This window comes from Branchiostoma lanceolatum, chromosome 15, assembly GCF_035083965.1.
Source record: "Branchiostoma lanceolatum isolate klBraLanc5 chromosome 15, klBraLanc5.hap2, whole genome shotgun sequence".
In the NCBI taxonomy this organism is placed as follows: Eukaryota; Metazoa; Chordata; class Leptocardii; order Amphioxiformes; family Branchiostomatidae; genus Branchiostoma; species Branchiostoma lanceolatum.
This window is the reverse complement of record NC_089736.1, coordinates 11,427,670-11,447,596: the sequence shown is the minus strand read 5'-3', so window position 1 is coordinate 11,447,596 and position 19,927 is coordinate 11,427,670. Positions and strand designations below refer to the sequence as shown.

The 19,927-nt window shown below is 42.8% G+C and overlaps 1 protein-coding gene across 1 annotated transcript; it reads left to right on the top strand.

Moving 5' to 3' along the window:
- The first annotated feature begins 154 nt into the window (after positions 1-154).
- Positions 155-19,726, top strand: LOC136421118 (neurogenic locus notch homolog protein 1-like). Its single transcript, XM_066408269.1, has 27 exons — positions 155-269; positions 646-795; positions 1,490-1,621; positions 1,902-2,231; positions 2,400-2,510; positions 3,048-3,236; positions 3,498-3,803; positions 4,204-4,417; positions 4,699-4,784; positions 5,587-5,721; positions 6,264-6,407; positions 6,777-7,088; positions 7,410-7,661; positions 8,101-8,232; positions 8,985-9,137; positions 9,907-10,710; positions 11,064-11,177; positions 11,337-12,590; positions 13,228-14,253; positions 14,737-14,850; positions 15,258-15,371; positions 15,763-15,876; positions 16,205-16,318; positions 16,692-16,805; positions 17,481-17,594; positions 18,036-18,149; positions 18,861-19,726. Exons 2-27 carry the CDS (start codon positions 753-755, stop codon positions 19,160-19,162), a joined length of 6,837 nt encoding a protein of 2,278 aa, XP_066264366.1. The 5' UTR covers positions 155-269; positions 646-752; the 3' UTR covers positions 19,163-19,726.
- Positions 19,727-19,927: the final 201 nt, after the last annotated feature.

The window sequence follows — 19,927 nt, the reverse complement described above, 5'->3', positions numbered from 1 at the left end:
GATGATATCATGGAAGAGCATACAATATTTGTCGCATGTTTTCTGGGAACAAACTGAAAGAAAAAGAGAACAATCCCTAGTTTGCTCCTCTTTTCAAAACAATTTCTGTTTTCAAAAATCTTCAGGATGCAGTGAAGGGTGGTATGGACCCGACTGTAGCGAGCGGTGCCAGTGTTTGGACAACACCGCCCACTGTAACAGGTTTACCGGACCGACCCTCCAGTGCGAGTGCAACGACCGGCACTTTGGGAACAGATGTCTCCAACTGAGTGAGTTGATGGCACACTGTAGCTTAATTTTCTCTATCTGTTTCTGCTCTATTGCGCATATCGTAAATGCTAGAATTTAAACTAGACGAAATTGTAATGGTTTAATGTTTTACTTTCCATTTTAACATCTACTAGCATTATCCCACCAGGGTACAAAATTCCGCCACCCTGAAAAGATACGTTTAAAGTTATTCCAATCCTGAATATCTGAACTGTGCCTACCTGGGGGTTGCTGCACTATGAAGATCTCTTAAACCCACTGTTTTTCAAAGTGATGGATTTATGTAACCTGGTGGATTAATGTTAATGTTTGTAATTGGCGTCGCATACATATAGGAGGAGAATGATTTCGAAGTTAATTTGTTTTCTTCTTCAGAGGTGCCACCAAACATCACCGCCCTCTCAAACCTAAAGGTCAACCCAAGTCAACCAACAACCGTCTTCTGTACCGCGACCGGAAACCCGACTCCTGTCGAAACGGAAATGACGTTAAAATTGATCGATGGGACATCACTTCAGCCGACAGGTATTCCAAGGCTTTAGTTATAACTACACTTTCATTGCAAAACTTTAAATTCAAATTTTGTTCACAATGTAAGGATCGAAACAGCTCATGATCATAACCATACACCGCAAAGCAGTACGAGAAGAAAGAAATATATAGTACTAGCATATGTCCCTAAATATCCAGTTAAAAAAATCTAAATATTACCCAGTGGATTTACGTGAAGTAGCGTTAGCCCTTTAGTTAGGCATCATGTAAAGCTGCCGAATATCACCGCGGTGATCTCCAACACACTTCATTTGTCACTCGGTGATTAGCTTGACTAGCTTTCACAAGGGAGTACTATCTATATTATAGATTCAAGCTTTTTATCTCCATGAAAAATGGAGATATAGTTTTGAGTGTGTCTGTGTGTTTGTCTGTCTGTTTGTGTTTCCACACTACTGTAGTCAGCATAACTCAAGAACCTCTTGATAGATTACAATGATATTTGGTATGTGGGCAGGTGTTGTGAAGCCGAAGTTCAACGTCGATTTTGGGCCCCCTGGTATGTGACCTTGGTACGGCAGCAAAACTTCCGTTTTTGTATCTTTTGACCTAGACGTGCTATGGTATTGATTTTTGGATGGCTGATAGCTTGTGATGTAATAAAAAAGTAATGTAGGTTTGGGGCCCCTAGCAGCTTGTTTAATCTGTTTCTCTCTCCTTACTACAGCGTCCTTTTCAATGGGAAGAGGAAGGTCGGCCCGATTCAGTGTAAATTCGATCCGACAAAGTGATGTCTTGACATGTGCCGTGAACACCATAGCTGGATCTGATGAGAAAACAGTGGATCCTCTTGTTTATGGTAAGTTTTGAAAAATAATGTCTAACTGTTCATTATCCAGAGGCCCATATCATTAATCTTTCAAAGCGCTGTGATGCACGTAAAGCATGTTAGGTATTTGTTTTGCTTGTGCTTGAGAGTTGGTTTGCATCACCTTGTCTTTTGGATTATGTTGGTAGCCAATGTGTGTAGAATTGAGTTTAGAACGTTGTATTGTAATCTTATTAAAATACCTCTAGTGGCTCAACTGCTGGACTAAGAAAAAGGCGTTTAGAAACTAGATGTTCCATTTATTTTTCAGAACTACCGCAGCTTGTGAAACCGCCAACCGCCCTTGACCGTGACATTGAAGCTACGAGACTCACCGTATCATTTGACCAATGGACGCCCGACGTTGACCAAGGGGAGGGCCCTGCTGTATCTTATCTTGTGAAATATAGAGAAGTCAGAGACGAAAATTGGAACTCACTCCCTCCTATTCAAGAAGATGGTTTATCAGCAGTGCACTACCAACCCATCGCTGGACTAACATCGTACACAGCATACGACATTTCTGTGCAGACTTTCCGGATAGGGGAAAGGGGAGGGGGGCCTAACGGCCCTGCTGCAACTGTCACAACAAAGTGCCTTGGTACGCTGCCCTTTTATTGCTTTCCTAAATACACTATAGATTTGTATACAAGTGAATATTAAAGTACATTTTCAGTATTTTTTCTCAATAAGAACTTTGTAGCTTACCATGAGGGGAATGTGAGCTTTTTTTGCCAACTATTGAATTTTTGTACATCTGTTTGTTCAGAGCCTACAGAGGGTCCTGTCAACCTTCGCCTGGGAAGTGTGGGTGCGCGGGACGCTACCGTGATGTGGGACGCACCCGACATCAGGACCGTCCGCTGCAGAGAAATCACAGGTCCGAAATGCGTACCGTCTTCGCTTTCCGTAGGAAAATGAAGACATGAACGCGCGTGCCTACTCCGCGTGTGGTTAGGAACTTCACGTGTGTATTTTCGTAGAATTAGGTCTCTACAAACTCTACGACAGGCAAGTTTTTGTCTATCTATTAATCAACAAGAACCATTTTCCGCCAGTAAAAAACCTCGAACGTAGCTATAGACCAAAAGCATATCATGAGAGAGTACAACACAGGCTGTTAGTTAAGTATTGGGGGATGTCCTTGGTCTGAAAGGGGGGGGGGGGTTCCTACCGCCTGCCATGCGCTGGGCCGCCCCGACGCATGGCAAAGAGCGGTAGCTACTTGTAGCTTGGGCCCACTCCGATGTTAAACTTTCTTGAAGTCTGACGGGCTGAATAAAGTTCTTGGGACCCATGCGGCTCCAGCTAGATGTTTTACAGGAGGATAATTGAGGTGCGATAGATGTCGGTTCACTGCGGAATGAGTCCACTCTACTTTATACTTCTTGAAGTCTAACTTTTGTTGTTGTTGCAGGCTTTCGTCTGTACTGGAAGTCTCCAGGAGACTTTGACTACACGGTGAGGTATGTGGAGTCCTCGAACAGAAACCACACCCTGTCCAACCTGGCCCCGTTCAGCACTTACAACGTCAAGATGGAGTTGACCAATGAGATCGGACCTAGCCCAGAAACACCTATCCTGAGCTTCAAAACTCCAGAAGATGGTAAGGAACTTATCTTTTTTTGGCGACGCCTCAGGGGTGGAGTTAGTTTACTCATGTTGCTTAATACAATAGAGTAGATTGGAACTGTTTCGGAATCCTCTTTAACCTTCTTTCTGATGAAGTAGCATTTGGGCATCAAATTTGTTAACACTTCTAGATACTATTGCTATCTGAACTCTTAAGGAGGCTTCGGATCTAAAGCCATAAATTTGGAAAAGCACATGTGTTCTAAGCTTACATGATTCTTGTTGTAATTTCCAGTTCCTGAGAAGGTCCGAAGCCTGACCACTTCCGTCCTCTCCCCGACCATAGTCGGTGTCTCGTGGGACTCGCCCGTCCGCACCAACGGGATTCTACAGGGTTATAACATGTCGTACAACCTGACATCCAGAGGACAGTGCATCCCGGTTACCGGCACCGAGACTGTCATATCTGTCTCACGGCAGACAACTAACTACATCATACAGGAGCTGTTTCCGTACTCCACCTACGACATAGCGGTCAGCGCCAAAACCAGCGCTGGTGTGGGATACGCAAAGGTGTCCACAGCCACAACACAAGAAGCAGGTAGAAGTATACAATGTGTCAAGTTGTATTTCTAGTTTTTGATGGTATTTTGAAATAACAAATTGTTTTTCTTTTATATGAAATACTATCATTTATTTCCATATTTACTACGACATAGATGTGTTGCCAACATCTTCTGAATTCACAATTTGTGCTGGTACTTTTTTCACATTTTTTTAATTATCAATATTCTTCTATGTTTATCAACCAGCTATATCTATTCAGAGATGTCTATGTTGTCATAGGAAAACGTGGTTAATCATGTTTCCGAATTTGATTATCATCATTAGTAACGGAGGTGGCCCAAAATTTGCCACTTTTTGAAAAAATCATGTTTTGTAAAGGGGAATTTTACTTGCATAAGTATTAAGTTGTTTGCTTATTTTTTGCCTTCCAACAGTACCAAGCGGACCTCCCTCACACATACGTGCGGCCCAGGTAGACATGGAGGAGCTGACTTTTTCATGGGATCCGCCATCTTGTGACGTCAGAAATGGCGTCATCCTGCGATACGACTACATTTTTGACGAAGTCGAGGCGGCAACAAGGGAGTCCAGAACCACAGGAACAGTCACGTCTACTGGAGCAACCTTTAGTGGTCTTCGCCCTGATAGGTATCCAATGGCTATGCTGCATTGTTAATCTTATCAATACCAGTGTGAAATGTGTAATGTTTGGAACATTGAAATGTTTTTATCATTTGTTTTTATATGTCGATGACGTTTAGCCATCCAGGTAATGAGATATTCAATGCAAAAGTTACTCATTGACATTATTTAGCGAACAGTAATTTGCAAGACCATTTTTGATCCTTTGCAAACTATCCAGTTGCTTGAGTACCTTTTGTATTGAGTATTTGTTTAAACATTTTGTTTTGAATACATTTTTAATGCAGGTTGTACAAGATTCAAGTGCGTGCTTCAACATCGGTGGGTGCGGGACCTTACAGCACACAGACGCAAGTCGCCACTTTACCAGAATGTAAATAAATCTCGATAATGCAGTTGTCTTGTCTTATCATAGCATGTATAGGGATAGGAGTAAGACATGTTTGCTTGTTACATTGCCACAGACATGATTCTTGATTCTTTTTTGTAAGAAAGGAAAGAGCGATCAATAATAGTCACAAATATTTCCTTTGGAGTGGTTTGACACTCAAGAACATTGCAATTAAGAAATAGGATCATAATGAGACATAGTAACGTGAATATGACATTTGAAATATATCACATTATTCAAAACACACGGAGAAGGAAGGAAATAATTCATGCCCAAAAAGCAAACTTACAATGAATTTGTCCTTTTTTCTGTTGTGCCTATCTTATAGTGTACGCAGTGTTAAGATGATGTTGACATTGTGGATGTGAGCTTTCTCCCTTCAGTCACCCTCGTTAAACCAGGACCCCAATCGCTCAACGTTACATCGCTCGCGAAAGGGGCCCTGATGAAAAGTCCCGCCACATATGATTATGACGACGTCGCCACCAAAACAGCTTCAGCCAATCAGAGGGGTTTGCTTCCTCTCATCGGAAGCCAACGCACAAAGAACGCTGGGAAGCTATCAACCAATCAGGTTACGTGTTACGGCTAGCTCATTAATTATTCATGAGCTACAACTGCCGTTTGTGCCAAATAAGGTCAGCTCATTAATTATTCATGACCAAGTCTCGTCGACCTGCCATAACCATATGTGGCGGACTTTTTACCAGGGCCCCTTTCGCGAGCGATGTAACGTGGAGCGATTGGGGCCATGCCTTCAGTGAAAATATCTGAAATGTTACAGCTTGTCCCAATGGCTGGTTTGGGCATTACTGTAACCAGAGCTGCTACTGTATGAACGGCGGAGCGTGTGAGCGGTTCACTGGGTACTGCCCATCTGGCTGTGCGCCTGGCTATACTGGGGACGCCTGCAGTCAGGGTAGGTTAACACTTCCCATATCTGCTTTGAACAGAAATAACCAAATCAGCAGAACTTAGGCACTAAAAAAAATCACAGATCAAGACCAGGGAAGGGGATCCTGGTTGAGGCTGCATTTGTGTTTTGGAAGGGAGGTAAAATGGAGGTTTAGTGTTCGAGGAGGTGCCTCGAGCACATTAAAAGGCTCTTAGGCACTACAATGGCCTCATCATTTAGATGGGTACCTACTGGCTGTACTTCAAATGAATGTAAACTAGCTGTCAGGCTTTGGAAGTTACAAGAAATCAATGGTAGGAGAATGGACTGCTCATATGTGTTTTTGATAGCTTGCTGTATTTTGACATCTTGATGTTTGCTGTAATCACAGTTTATCCAATGAACCAATGAGTATGGCCCCAGCTGTCGTTCTTCTGTACCTGAGGCTTTGAAAGGCAGGAAAAAAAATGATTTCCTTGTATTGTTGACGAATCGACTGCTTACTCCAGTGATTGAGAGCTTGTTATTGCATATGTTGCATTTTTTTATGTCTGTTGTACTTACAGTTTGTCCAGTGAACCAGTACGGCCCCAACTGCACGTTCTTCTGTAACTGTATGAACCCCGAGGACGGGTGCGACAGGATCAACGGGCCAACACGGGACTGCCAGTGTACTGCGGAGTGGTTCGGGGCGAATTGCACACGGAAAAGTAGGTCCTTGTCATACAAAATGTCAGAAAGTCCAAGCTAATGTACAAAAGTACAAGGGCCAAGGACACATTCTGTACTACAATTTACTTCATGGTATTTCTTTCTGATATCCATTAAAATGTGAAGTACATGTATCTAGATATACCTCTACACATATGATACGTTAGCCTCCTGGTGGCTAACCTTGGTACTTCAGCTTTTCGTAACTTTGGTCCTGGTTATGCCGTGGTCTTGGTGTCTGTACTGTGTTTACATGTCACATTTCCCTATTCATATACGACAATGCAATATGTTGAAATGTTGGTCTTCAGAACCTAAAGCCTATCATAATTTCTGAACTTATGACTTTACCCTGACTTATTTTCCAGAGAGCCTGTCTGATGTGACGATTGTGACGTCACCATTGTATACGTCAACATCTCCAGGACTTCCCAACATCAAGTGTGTAACAACGATGGGGATGGGCTCTTTCCCCTTCGGGGTCGCAGGGGACACCGGGACAGGGACTTCCTTTACAATATGGCGGATCGTAGGGAGAATTTCGCCGGAGCCCTGGCCTGGAAGGATGGTTAGTTTCCTGCCGATGGCAAGGGAGGACGCAGTAGGGGCGTTCTACTGTGAGGCGCAGTCATTGAAGGGTGTTGCAACAAGAGTGACGACAGCGAGGGTTAAGGAGGGAGGTAAGACTATTTATTTCTTTACTCATTTTTTGCTCCTTTTTCATTTTTTGTGTCAAAAAAGAGGAGGCTTACTCTTTTATTTAGGTGCATCTAGTCAAACTTCATCATCATCATCATCATCATCATCATCATCAGTCGACGCACCGTCGGGGTTATACCGCCCCTTACGGGGTGACATACCCTTTCGTTGGCTGATACAAGACGGGGATACAAACTCAATACACAAGTTACTCATTGACAAGGAACTGGATACATTTTGTAAATGGTCAAGCGTTTCAGAATCTGTTGAACCCTCACATGCTACTTCGTTTTTTTTTCAAGCGGAAATTTTACCGGAAGAATATTCTAAGACTGTATCTGTGGGAGAATCGGTGACACTAACGGTAACACCGATCACTACGTCTAGAGATACTGTGACGTGGATGCGCAATGGGGTGGAGATACAAGCCACAGGACTCAAACTGCGCATAGAAAATGTACAGCTGGAAGATGCAGGGTTGTACGAGTGCTTCTACGAGGGTCAAAGGACAAGTGGAAATAAAAATCAAGCCATGATGAGGTTGATAGTCCGGGGTAAGTCATTCAATCTTTTTTTATTGAATGTACAAAAGGTAAGTCTTTTAAATTATTTAAAACCAAACCACAAAGATAGTGATGCAGTACATAGATTTAAGTTCAGGCACACGGAACCACTGGCATTTGGGTGCATTTAAAGTCTTTTTTCCTTGACAAAAAATGTTTTATTCTAAACAAATTCCTTGCTAGCATGAAGCAAAACAAACGGAGAACAATGTGTCTAAAACCCGCCCAGAATTTGTTACGTTGAAAATTCGCACTTTATGAAATTCATGTCTGATATGGTATCCCTTAGTCAATAAATTAGATATGGATAAACAAAACTATCATCATAACACAAAATGTTCTCTGATTGAAATTGGAAGGTGTTATCCCCAAAAAAATGGTTCAACTTTTCTCACGTTGATACTTATTTCATATTCTGTGTCGTGCCCAGGTTGTCCCCCAGGCCGGTGGGGTGACAGCTGTGAGTTTGAATGTCCAGAGTGTTATAACGGCGGCCAGTGTTTTCATGAGTCAGGCGAGTGTGTCTGCCCCCCAGGGTTTGATGGAACTTCATGTGAAAACAGTAAGTCACCAGTTTTGAAAATTGCTTGAAGCATTGTGTTCAACCTATAATTTCTATCTTGTTTCAAATTTTCTTCACTATTTGCAATTATTACCCAGTAGTATGGAGCGTTTAGCCTGGTATCCAATCCAAATAGGAGAGGTTTTTTTGTGGAGAGGAAACCCGGGAGCTATAATCGGTTTGGATACCAGGCTATGGAATGTTTATGTACCATTGTTGTAAACAATAGAGTTAGATTGAGTTTACAAAATGATAAACTTTTATCATTTCAAAGAAGCCTTCTTGATGGCAATACATGATGACACATGTGACAATAACACACTCAATCAATCAATCAATCAATCAATTACTAGTAATCAATTGATCAATCAACTAATCAATCACATGCAGATATGACAATGGAACATTGTAGTAAAAACATCGAATCAATTTGACACAATATGTCCTCTTCTGAGCTTCGATAGCGGCTCTTAAATAAGTGTTTTAAGATTTCCAGCATTTTATTAAGATTACAGGACATGAATATTAAATCCGTGTCTCTGCTTTGTTTGTAAGAAGACCACGTGTCTAAGAAGACCAGATTTCATATGTCCCTTGGTGGTCGTCTTATACAAGTTTGTGAACAGTTGATGTGATGCTGCATGCTGTGCTTTGTAAGAAGACCACATGTCTAAGAAGACCCGGTCCGCAGTGTGGTCTTCTTAGACAGGTTTAACTGTAGCTACATTGTTAATCTAGAGTTGATGTTGCAGGTTGTGGTGGGAACAGGTTTGGTATGGACTGTTCCCAGCGCTGCGACTCTAACGATGACCAGTCGGACAAGTGTTCGGGACTCCTGCTGTGCGTACCCGATCCATACGGCTGCTCCTGTACGACTGGCTTACGGGGACATCAATGTGATCAAAGTACGTAAAGTTTTGATGTCTTGATTTGATTTGCTGGATGGTGCTTTATGTACAGTTGTGTTATTTTGACTACTAAAAAAATGTATGTAAAGTTTTTTTCTAACGGGTTTGATCAATGCAAAGCCATATTTGACCACTTCTAGACATTGGACTGTGTTGAAGTAAGATGGAGATAACAATGCTGGGAGCTGTAAATATTGTTTTTTAAGGCTTGTAGGTTGTAAATGGGAGGGAGACAGTTGTCATTGAGAGAGTTCAATAGATTGGCAGTCTGTGGAAAGAAGCTGTTGCTGTACAACTGGGTTACGGGGACAAGAGTTTTAAGTGCGACCAATGTACGTAACGTTACATGCTTTGAAACAGCAACTTGTAATTTGTAAGCAAGTGACTAGTAAGGAATACATGCCAAAGAAATTGGTAAAGTTTCCAATTACTGGCCATTACTAGCTTTGTTGTCATGTGGCTTTTAGCAAGAATGCTGGTGTTGGCTGCTGTGTCATCGCTCCTTCCAAATAATGAAATTTGATGGTAGTTACGACTGATTCAGATTGAGGTCAAGTAATAGTAATGTTCAAATTTGATAAAAATGGGTCAGATTAGCCGAAATCCATGAGCTTCTGTTAAATCTTTCAATGTCATCGACACCTACTTGCCATGATAACATGCCTTTTATAACTATCGTCTTTAACTTTTGCTTGCTAACTGTGTAGATGCATGAAAGCAACACAACTGCTTGTTACTAAAAGCCATAATATGATGTTTGTTTCAGCCTGTTTGCCGGGGACGTACGGTGCAGGATGTACCCAACAGTGCAACTGTAGAGACAGCGAACCCTGCGACCCCTTCACCGGCAACTGTGCGAGCGGATGTCCCGACGGTTGGCACGGCGACTCGTGTCAACAAAAGTGCGAGGTCGGCACGTTTGGACAACAGTGTTCTCTGTCCTGTAACTGTATGGGGCCCTGCGACCATGTGACGGGAGACTGCCCAACCCGGTGTGAACCGGGGTGGAAGGGAGATGCATGTCAGGAAGACTGTGTTAACGGCACGTTTGGACACGACTGTGAAGGGATTTGCCATTGCCTGAGAGGAGAGGCATGTGACGTACAAACTGGAGAATGTCTGAGCGGCTGTGCAGCTGGATGGATGGGGCCATCGTGCCAGGAAGGTTGCCCTGTGGGGATGTTTGGCCCCAGCTGTAGCCTAACCTGCCACTGTTACAGAGAAGATGGGTGTGACAGTTTCCATGGTAACTGCTCCCAAGGTTGTGGTGCAGGTTGGAAGGGACCATCATGTCAAAAGGTCTGTGATACGGGAGAGTTTGGAGTGGACTGCGGTTTAGACTGCCACTGCCTGAATGGAGGAGGTTGTGACATCATAACTGGGGAATGTGAGGGAGGATGTGGCTTGGGATGGACAGGGGAGGGATGTCAAGAGGAATGCAGGGAGGGAAGATTCGGACCCAACTGTACCAGTGTTTGCCACTGTGCGGAGGATGAACCCTGTGACGTCATGACTGGGATGTGCCCTGGACTATGCGCATCAGGGTGGACTGGGACCAACTGTCAAGAAGGTAACTACTTGACACTTGTTTGTATAAGCTCCAAAGACGATGAACCAGGAGCAGATTTCTGGCAATTAAACACCAGCTCTTGTATGGTGGGGTCGTGTAGCATGACGGCAGAGTTTTCGGCCCAGCAGTCCCGGGTTCGAATCCCCTGACGCCACCGATGTTGTGCCCTTGGGAAAAGACACTTAACACAACTTTCCTCACTCCGCCTAAGTGTAAAACGGGTATATTGTGTGTGTGGGTCTAGCAATAACTGCCTGTTTTCCACGTGCATTGCACTGGTGCAATTCTAATAAACTAAAATCTTCTCTGCCATTCATCAAATTAACTCTTACATGCGTTTCATCCTTTACCAGATATAGATGAGTGCGAGTCATCACCGTGTAAAAATGACGGCACCTGTGTGGACGATGTCAACTCGTACACCTGCGCCTGTCCACCTGGATATAGTGGGGACAACTGTCAAACAGGTGCGTGCACGTAGACATCAGTTCAGTTCAGTTTATCTTATGGTTCCTTTTTACTTTTCATGACATAAGAAAGCTTGTGTTGAAATAATTAATCCATGGCCTTGTCAAAATTAAGCCAATACGATAGAATGATCACTATCATCTATGTTTCGATTTCAGATATTGACGAGTGCCTGTCCGGTCCCTGTGTTAATGGTGGCACGTGTACAGAGGGTCTGAATCATTACTCATGTGACTGCCCTGCTGGGTATGAGGGACACGACTGTGAAACTGAAGTAGACGAATGTTTGTCGTCACCTTGCCATCATGGTGGCACCTGCACAGACCAGGTGAATGGATACACCTGCACCTGCGCACCTGGCCTAACTGGGAAAAGGTGTGAAATAGACATCGACGAATGTGAATCAAGCCCCTGTCAGAACCGTGGGACCTGCCTGGATAAGGTAAATCTCTTCACGTGTGCTTGTCCGCAGGGTTTTGGAGGGGAATTATGCCAGACAAACATTAACGACTGCGCCCAGAACCCCTGTATGAACAATGGGACTTGTGAGGACGCCATTGGCTCCTACCAGTGTGTGTGTCCACCTGGCTTTGAAGGAAACAACTGCGAGCTGGACGTCGACGACTGTATAGATAAGCCGTGCGATAACGGGGCCACCTGTATGGACGGAGTAAACAGCTTCAGGTGCATCTGTACAGCTGGCTTTACAGGTGACACCTGTTCCGTTGACATTGACGAGTGCAGCCCCGCACCTTGCGAACATGGCGGCACATGTAAAGATGGGATCAACATGTACACCTGTGCCTGTGCACCTGGTTATGACGGAAACACCTGCCAGAACGATATAGATGAATGCCTTTCCGGGCCATGTGAAAACGGTGGATCCTGTGTTGATGGCGTGAACTCCTTCACATGCGAGTGCATGGCAGGATATGAGGGGGGAACGTGTCAATACGAAATCAACGAGTGCGAATCAAGTCCGTGCGAAAACGATGGTACATGCGTGGATCAGATCAACTCCTACTCGTGTGCCTGCGTTCCTGGCTTCCAAGGACAACACTGTGAAATAGACATAGACGAGTGCCAATCCAGCCCCTGTCAACACAGCGGAACATGCATGGACCGAGTGAACAGTTACCTATGCCTCTGTCTGGATGGGTATGAAGGAACCCACTGTGGAATCGAAATTGACGAATGTCTGTCAGGTCCCTGCCAAAATGGCGGTACGTGTGCAGACGGCCTGGCTGTTTATACTTGTACCTGCCCGGTGGGTTTCGATGGTAAGAACTGTGAAAACAATATCGATGACTGTAGCCCCAACCCCTGTATGAACCGAGCCACCTGTGTGGATGGGGTGGACAGTTACATCTGCGACTGCGCAGCTGGATTTGATGGAGAACACTGTGAAATAGGTAAGACCATCAGGTGTAACATATTACCTACCTACCTACCTACATGTACATAGTCCCTTGACCTATTCCACGTCATGGGGGGAGGGGGGCAAGGGAGACATGAAGATAGAGGTTTGTCTACGGGCACGTTATAGATTATATATGTCCATACATATTTGAGAAGGCTTGAAATTTGTCTCCATGGACCTTTACCAGTTACATGTATACCAGCTTTGAGTAGGAAATCAGTTATTCCTGCTTCTGTCAAAGTACTCTCTCAATCCAAAGATTGGAGTAAAACATTTTCCCCTACGTCATTAAAAAAGCATTCTGGATGCCCACTTATGACAAGATTTACTAGCAAGCATAAATTTCTAAGAACCATCAAATACTGTAGGAGCATCCTTACTAGATAGCTTTAAAGAAGGCTTACAGGCAGATGTAGGTGGGCCTGCGAAGCTGGTCTGTTACGCCGAAGGGTGATTATACCAGCTATATAGATAGATACATTGCGACAAGCTATGATGATGATACTAGTAGATAGATACGGATACAAAACCTGGTGGGTTACGTCGAAGGGGGTTATATCGGCCATACGAACACAGATACCTGTTAAGGAAAGCTAAGTTGACATGCTCTGTTCCACATTATCCCACAGATGTGAACGAGTGTGAGTCCTCCCCCTGCTACAACGGAGGCACCTGTACCGACGGCATCAGCTCATACTTCTGCACCTGTGCACCTGGTTTCAATGGCGACAACTGCGAGATCGACGTCGATGACTGCGACCCGAACCCCTGCACCAATGGAGGAAGTTGCATAGATGGCGTGGCCTCCTATAACTGTTCCTGTCCTCGAGGATTTACTGGACAGAACTGTCAGGAAGACGTAGATGAGTGTTTGTCAAGCCCGTGTCAAAATGGCGGCACTTGTCGGGACGGGATCGGTTTCTACGCTTGCAGCTGCGTACCTGGCTATGAAGGACAAAACTGCGACAATGACTTTGACGAATGTAGCTCCGACCCTTGCCAAAATGGCGGCCTCTGTGACGACGGCCGCGATTCCTACGTCTGTAACTGTCATCCTGGATTTAACGGGACCAACTGCGAACACAACATCGACGACTGCTCACCTAACCCTTGTCAAAATGGTGGACAATGTATGGATGGCATTATGGACTACAACTGCACATGTCTGGACGGCTTTGATGGTAGGCACTGTGAGAACAATAAAGATGACTGCAGTCCGTACCCATGCATTAATGGTGGGAGCTGTGAAGACGGCATTGCTGCCTTCATTTGCCACTGCCCTGAAGGTTTTGAAGGGCCAACCTGTGAAATAGAAATTGATGAATGTGAGTCCAGTCCTTGTCAAAATGGCGGCATTTGTGAGGACGAGCTAAATGGTTACATATGCAACTGTACTGTAGGATATGAGGGAAATGACTGTGAAATAGACACGGACGAATGTGCCTCCACCCCCTGCTTTAACAATGGACAGTGCCAAGATGGAGTGAATTTCTACAGATGCTTGTGTCCCTCCGGGTTTGTGGGAGACCACTGTGAGACTGATGTTGATGAGTGTATGTCCCTGCCCTGCCTGAATGGTGGGACATGTGTTGACGGGTTTGACAACTACAACTGTACATGTGCTCCCGGCTACACTGGACACACATGTGAAACAGGTATAGTCAAGCCTATAAGATAACCAGGAATCATTGTGATACGGTAATCATTGCAAAACACAATTTAAAACACGTCTATACATATAACACCTTAAGCTTCTCCCTGTTGCCTAACTCTGTAACCAATAGAGAATGGGGTGCCAAACAGCTACTTCAGTGTGCTAAAGGTTAAAGCATTATGAATACAGTACTGTAGTACCTAAAAGTGCTAGATATACTTTCTATGGAATGCTCTGTAAAAAGAGGTTTATGCAATGTATTGCTTGTAAGAGAAACTCTTTAGACATGTCTTCTTAACATTTTATCATTTGACTTCTATCATACACCCCAAAACCCCAGGTTGGGCATTACAGGGAGGGGGGTCTACTGTGGGGTTAGGAAAGGGGTGGTTTAACAGAGGTTTCTCTTATCCATGTATTTCAAATTTTGAATGTATGAGGCAACTGATCATGACATGGAGTTACTAATCATGTCTTGTTGCAGAGAGTGATGAGTGTTCATCAAGCCCATGTCAGCATAACGGCACTTGTGAAGACGGAGTGAATGGCTACAGATGTTTCTGCATCCCTGGATATAACGGAGACAACTGTGAAAATAGTCAGTAATATGGCCTGAAACTAGAGATATCAAATGATGTGAGAAAAGAAAAAACACTTTGTACACAACCAAGTGTTTTATTCCACCGACGTTTCACAAAATATAAAACATGTGGTTGTGCACAAAGAGTCTTATGTTCAGTGACCAACCTGATGAAACTATTCATAGATCAAATCATACCCAATTTACAACATAATGAGATTGCTGAAAACCAGTCAGGTTTAGATATATTCAAGGCTGACATATTTTTGCAATAATTGTGATGTTACATGAAGAGCCAACCTTTCAGCACTAAGGACATATCCTGTTTGACTTCAGTCGTTTTGCTGCGGGGACTGTTGTAGTATTTTGAATGATTTATCTGGCTTTTTATGTATACCCTAACATACTTGTCTGTCATATTTCAGACATCGATGAATGCGAGTCTAGCCCTTGCCTCAATGGAGGAACTTGTACAGAAGAGGTTAACATCTACAACTGCAGCTGTCCAAGAGGATTTGAAGGACAGCATTGTGATATAGGTATATCTTTGTTCAAAATTTTCTTGTGATCGATCAAATGATTCTAAGCCATTGAATTGCTTATCATGAAAAAACAAAACAAATCAGAAACAAATATTATCATTCATTTTGTGAAAGTAGTCTTAAATGCAACAATATATTTCACAATTAATTTCACACAGTACGGTATAAGCTTGTTCAGTATTCTGAGTATGTATGTGCAGTGTCAACGGTGAAGGCCCCTGGCTTGTAAACAGTTCTCGTCTCGACCATTGTCTCGATTTTCATAACAATGTCCAGACATGTTTTGTTTATGTCTCAGGGGCCTTTACCTTTGACCGCACATATGTAGCTTATTTCACTTAATGTTCATGCTATGTTTTATGCCATATTTTCTCTCTCTCTCTTTCAGATATAGATGAGTGTAGGTCCTTACCCTGTTTAAATAATGGAACCTGTGTGGAGGGTAGTGGGAACTACACCTGCCTATGTCCCGATGGTTACACTGGACAGACATGTGAAACAGGTGGGGCATATGTGACATTTTGTCTGGAATGGTGACAGAAATATCTTTCACCTCAATTCGAAAGTGGACCTTCTTCTTTCTTTCTTTCTTGAAATAATATATATAAACAGTCATAATTGTTGTACCTCTTTACAGAGGTTTAGAGACATTTATTAACTTCATCCTCTAGTACAGTTTGTCATCTATACATTCAGAAAGCAGTGGTAGAAAATGTCACAACTGCTCAATGTATGTATTAGACCTAAATTTTAATTTTGTTCAGTCCAACAATGTATGGAGTAAGATAAGAGAGGTTTGAAGTTGTCATAATGATTGTATTACTTTTCAGATATCAATGAATGCACGTCTGATCCGTGCCAACACAACAGTACCTGTCAGGACCTGGTCAATGGCTACAACTGTTCATGTGCTCCAGGGTTTGAAGGCAAAAACTGTCAAGTTGGTAAGAACTTTGTTTTGTCACAAAATGATTTCAATCTATTTTGCAGACTGCTTTTAAAAAAGAACAATTTACAATTACAAATATATTGACACAAAAGTGCACAAATGCAGTGTTTTTGTATGCAAAACTATGCATGTACCAACGTCAGGGAAATCTTGGTTGCAGTGTGTCAGGAAGGACATTTACGTGTGCGGCCTAACCAGTGTGAACCCGCTGGACAGAGCTGCTTGGAAGCGCGGTGTGAAGACTGGCTAAGTGCTGCCTACTCGTATCAGGGATTCCCACAGCAGTATAATCAAACACTGGATAATACTTCTAATGTTTCAAAATGCAGGAAATAAACCTCTTTTCTGCCTTCTTGTTTTTACAACAGACATTGATGAGTGTTTGTCAGACCCATGTCTTCATGGAGGGACCTGTGAGGATAGCATCAATGAATATCTCTGCCACTGTCTACTTGGATATGAAGGAACCAGTTGTGAAAATGGTAGGTCTGAAATGCTGTTCAATCTTATCATGCTTATCAATCTGTCTTAGTCACTATTCAAAGACAGCAGATGCTGTCTGAACGTGTTTCAAAATTCTATCCAGCTTAAGTAAATATTTTCAGCGATCTTATCATTGTTTATATCAATTTTCATGGTTCTTTGTACAAGCAGCGTTAGCCTTGATAATGCAGTGTTTACAAGAAACATCAACAGGTGATACTATGAGTCCGGACAGACAGTAGACTTCCAGAAAATCTTACTTTCTAGATGTATACTGGCCAGGTGAGTTGATGACTGTAGGCATGGTGTAAGGCATGGAAACAAATATGTAGGTGTTATAAGGCGTCACAGGGGACATGACCAATTCTACTGAATACTGGGAAACTTCTGTGAAGTTCCTAGAATTCTGGGAAGTTCCCAGAATTCTGGAGACGAAATTTCTGCAAAATTGGTGATGTCCCTTGAGCTAACTTATAAACACCTACATATTCATTAACAGTCTTACATCATACCTACAGTCATCTTATAATATGGGCAGTATACTAAGATTGTGCGGAATTGTCTATCCAGAATTAGTGTCACTTGTTTGTCTCCTTTTCTGCTGACTACTTTGCCTTAGATGTGTAGAATTACTGTGGACTATACATGTATGAGAAGCCCTTCCCATTCTTCAGATACAGATGACTGTGCCAACCACCAGTGTATAAATGGAGGAAGTTGTTTCGATGGTCTCAACAACTACAGCTGCTCGTGTCTTACAGGATTTGAAGGAGACTTCTGTGAAATCAGTATGATCTTTAAAATGTCTTGGCAACATAGCATGCATATTTCTAAAGCGGGTTGCTAACTTTCTGCGACTGATTGATTTGACAGAACAGCTCAACAAACTTCATTAATAAAGAACAAATCTCTTTATGCTGTGTTTTGTTGTCTTATAAGTCATACATGTACCTTTTGCATGATATTCCCATTATAAAGTCAAAGGTAACAGCAAGCCAATTTAGCAGGCAGCAACGCCGCCAGCGTGCTGCAAATCCAGTGAGATACCTTAAGCAACCATAGCATGCATATTTCCAACAAAGAAAGTGGGTACATAACTACCTATACGACTCAGAAAATATCAACATGTATCTATCGGAATGTCTATCCTTCATCAACATAGGAAATATCAATATTGTTTTGCTGTACTGTTCTTTAAGCAATGGTAAAACACTTCTATCTTTTTGCAGACATTGACGCGTGCTTGTCAGACCCATGTCACAATGGAGGTACCTGTCATGATGGCCTCAACTCCTACACCTGCCACTGTGCACCTGGGTATGAGGGGACAAACTGCGACACTGGTAGGTCTTACAATTTACATAGGTTGCTTCTATCTATTTGTTACCTCAGCACAGATGACCATTCATTTGGACCAGGGCTGTCCATGTTTGTGAGCCCATGTTGTTAATTTTCATCGTTAAATCTGTCGTTTTAAGGTTACAAAAATAAATTTTCATCAATTTCATGTCACAAAGTTAAGATTTTTGGATGGATGGGGTGAAATTTTTGTCTGTCCCAACAAGCAAATTTCTGTGCTAGAACAGAGGGATGGGTCCTAGAGACGGCACTGTGTCAGACCCTTATAGTGCCTACACAGGGCAGCAAGTTTCCTTGCTGTTTCAGTTGCAGGGTATGTTGGCATTCTACAGGGAGGGGTTGATAGCCCATTCCCTTTCACCTGCTTAAGGCACCTCCTCAAACACTGGACCCTCATTTTACATCCCTTCCGAAAGACAGTACAGCCCCAACCAAGATGTCCTGACCCCGGGACTTGAACTGGGGTCTCCAAGTTATCAACTAATTGGAACCAGGAGCTCAACTGTGATGCCACTACCACCAACGTGCCACAGTCCAGTCAAATACCCGCTTTAGCTAAGTTCTGAAAGCAAAGTAGACACTGTTGAAGAAAGACTCTTCATCACACCTACATGTATGTCTAGTGACTGAGCAAATCTGACAAAAACGCATTAACAGTCATTGTCAGTCTCAAACTGTTCTGTCATCTCTTGCAGAGTTGGGAGACGGTTTCACAGCACAAGGAGACATCGGAAGCACCTCAGTGAGCATGGAGTCAAGTCGAAGAGACACTGGCTCCGAGGACATCTCAAACTTACTGGACACAAATTCTGCAGACTTTAAGGCCAAAGCAAGAGAAATTGGAAAGCAAGATATACTGAATTTATTGACTCAAACCTTCTCTTTCAATGTTACTGATCTTGCCAATAGGACAGTGTCTAATAGTGATGTAGTGGTTCCCTGTATGTTTTGTTTTGCTCTATGTTTTTCTTTAGTATTGGTGTTGGATATAACATAGCAGTAACAAGAAAGTCATTCCTACTTCAAGCAATGACAATACACCTTTCGCAAACGGCGGACATAATAGAATGAAAACCAGGCTATTGTGGCACACTATAGACCAATCCTAACTGTCAATCACAAGCCAATGATTACATGATAATTAGAGAATCGACCAATGAGGAATTGGCTGCATGTCCGTCAAATATCGGCATGTCTATGTAAATTATTTTTGTTCTATCATATCTGTCTCATGAGAAAAGGTTAAGTGTATACCAGCAGGAAGCAGCTTTGAGTATTAATGATTATCTAAGAATATCTTTTTTGTGTGCAAGAAGATATTTTCTGTTTTAATTGATCTGCAGTAAGGGATTCATAATAGTATAGTCACATTGTTGTTGACAAAGGCTAAGAAAATTTTATTACCTGGGGGAATTGTTAGCCTGAAATGGTATGATATAATAAGTTAACTTTTAAATTTGAATTTATTTTTTTGAATACTGAAAGTTATCAGCTGATAATGTGCACAAACACTGTTAAAGGCCTTTGTACTACAAGGCATTAAACACATTTGTGAAACTTTTTCTTGTGGTATCTCTTTGTGTAGGTCTGAATAGACTATCATACAATGGTCACATGCTCTGACCAAAGTGGTGAAGTATGCTAACTAGTGCTGCGTACCGGTACTGTGTACCGGTACTGTACCGTAAAAACAGGTCCAAAATACCGGATCATGAAGTACCGGTACTGTACCGATATAAATTTACACCAAGTACATGTATGT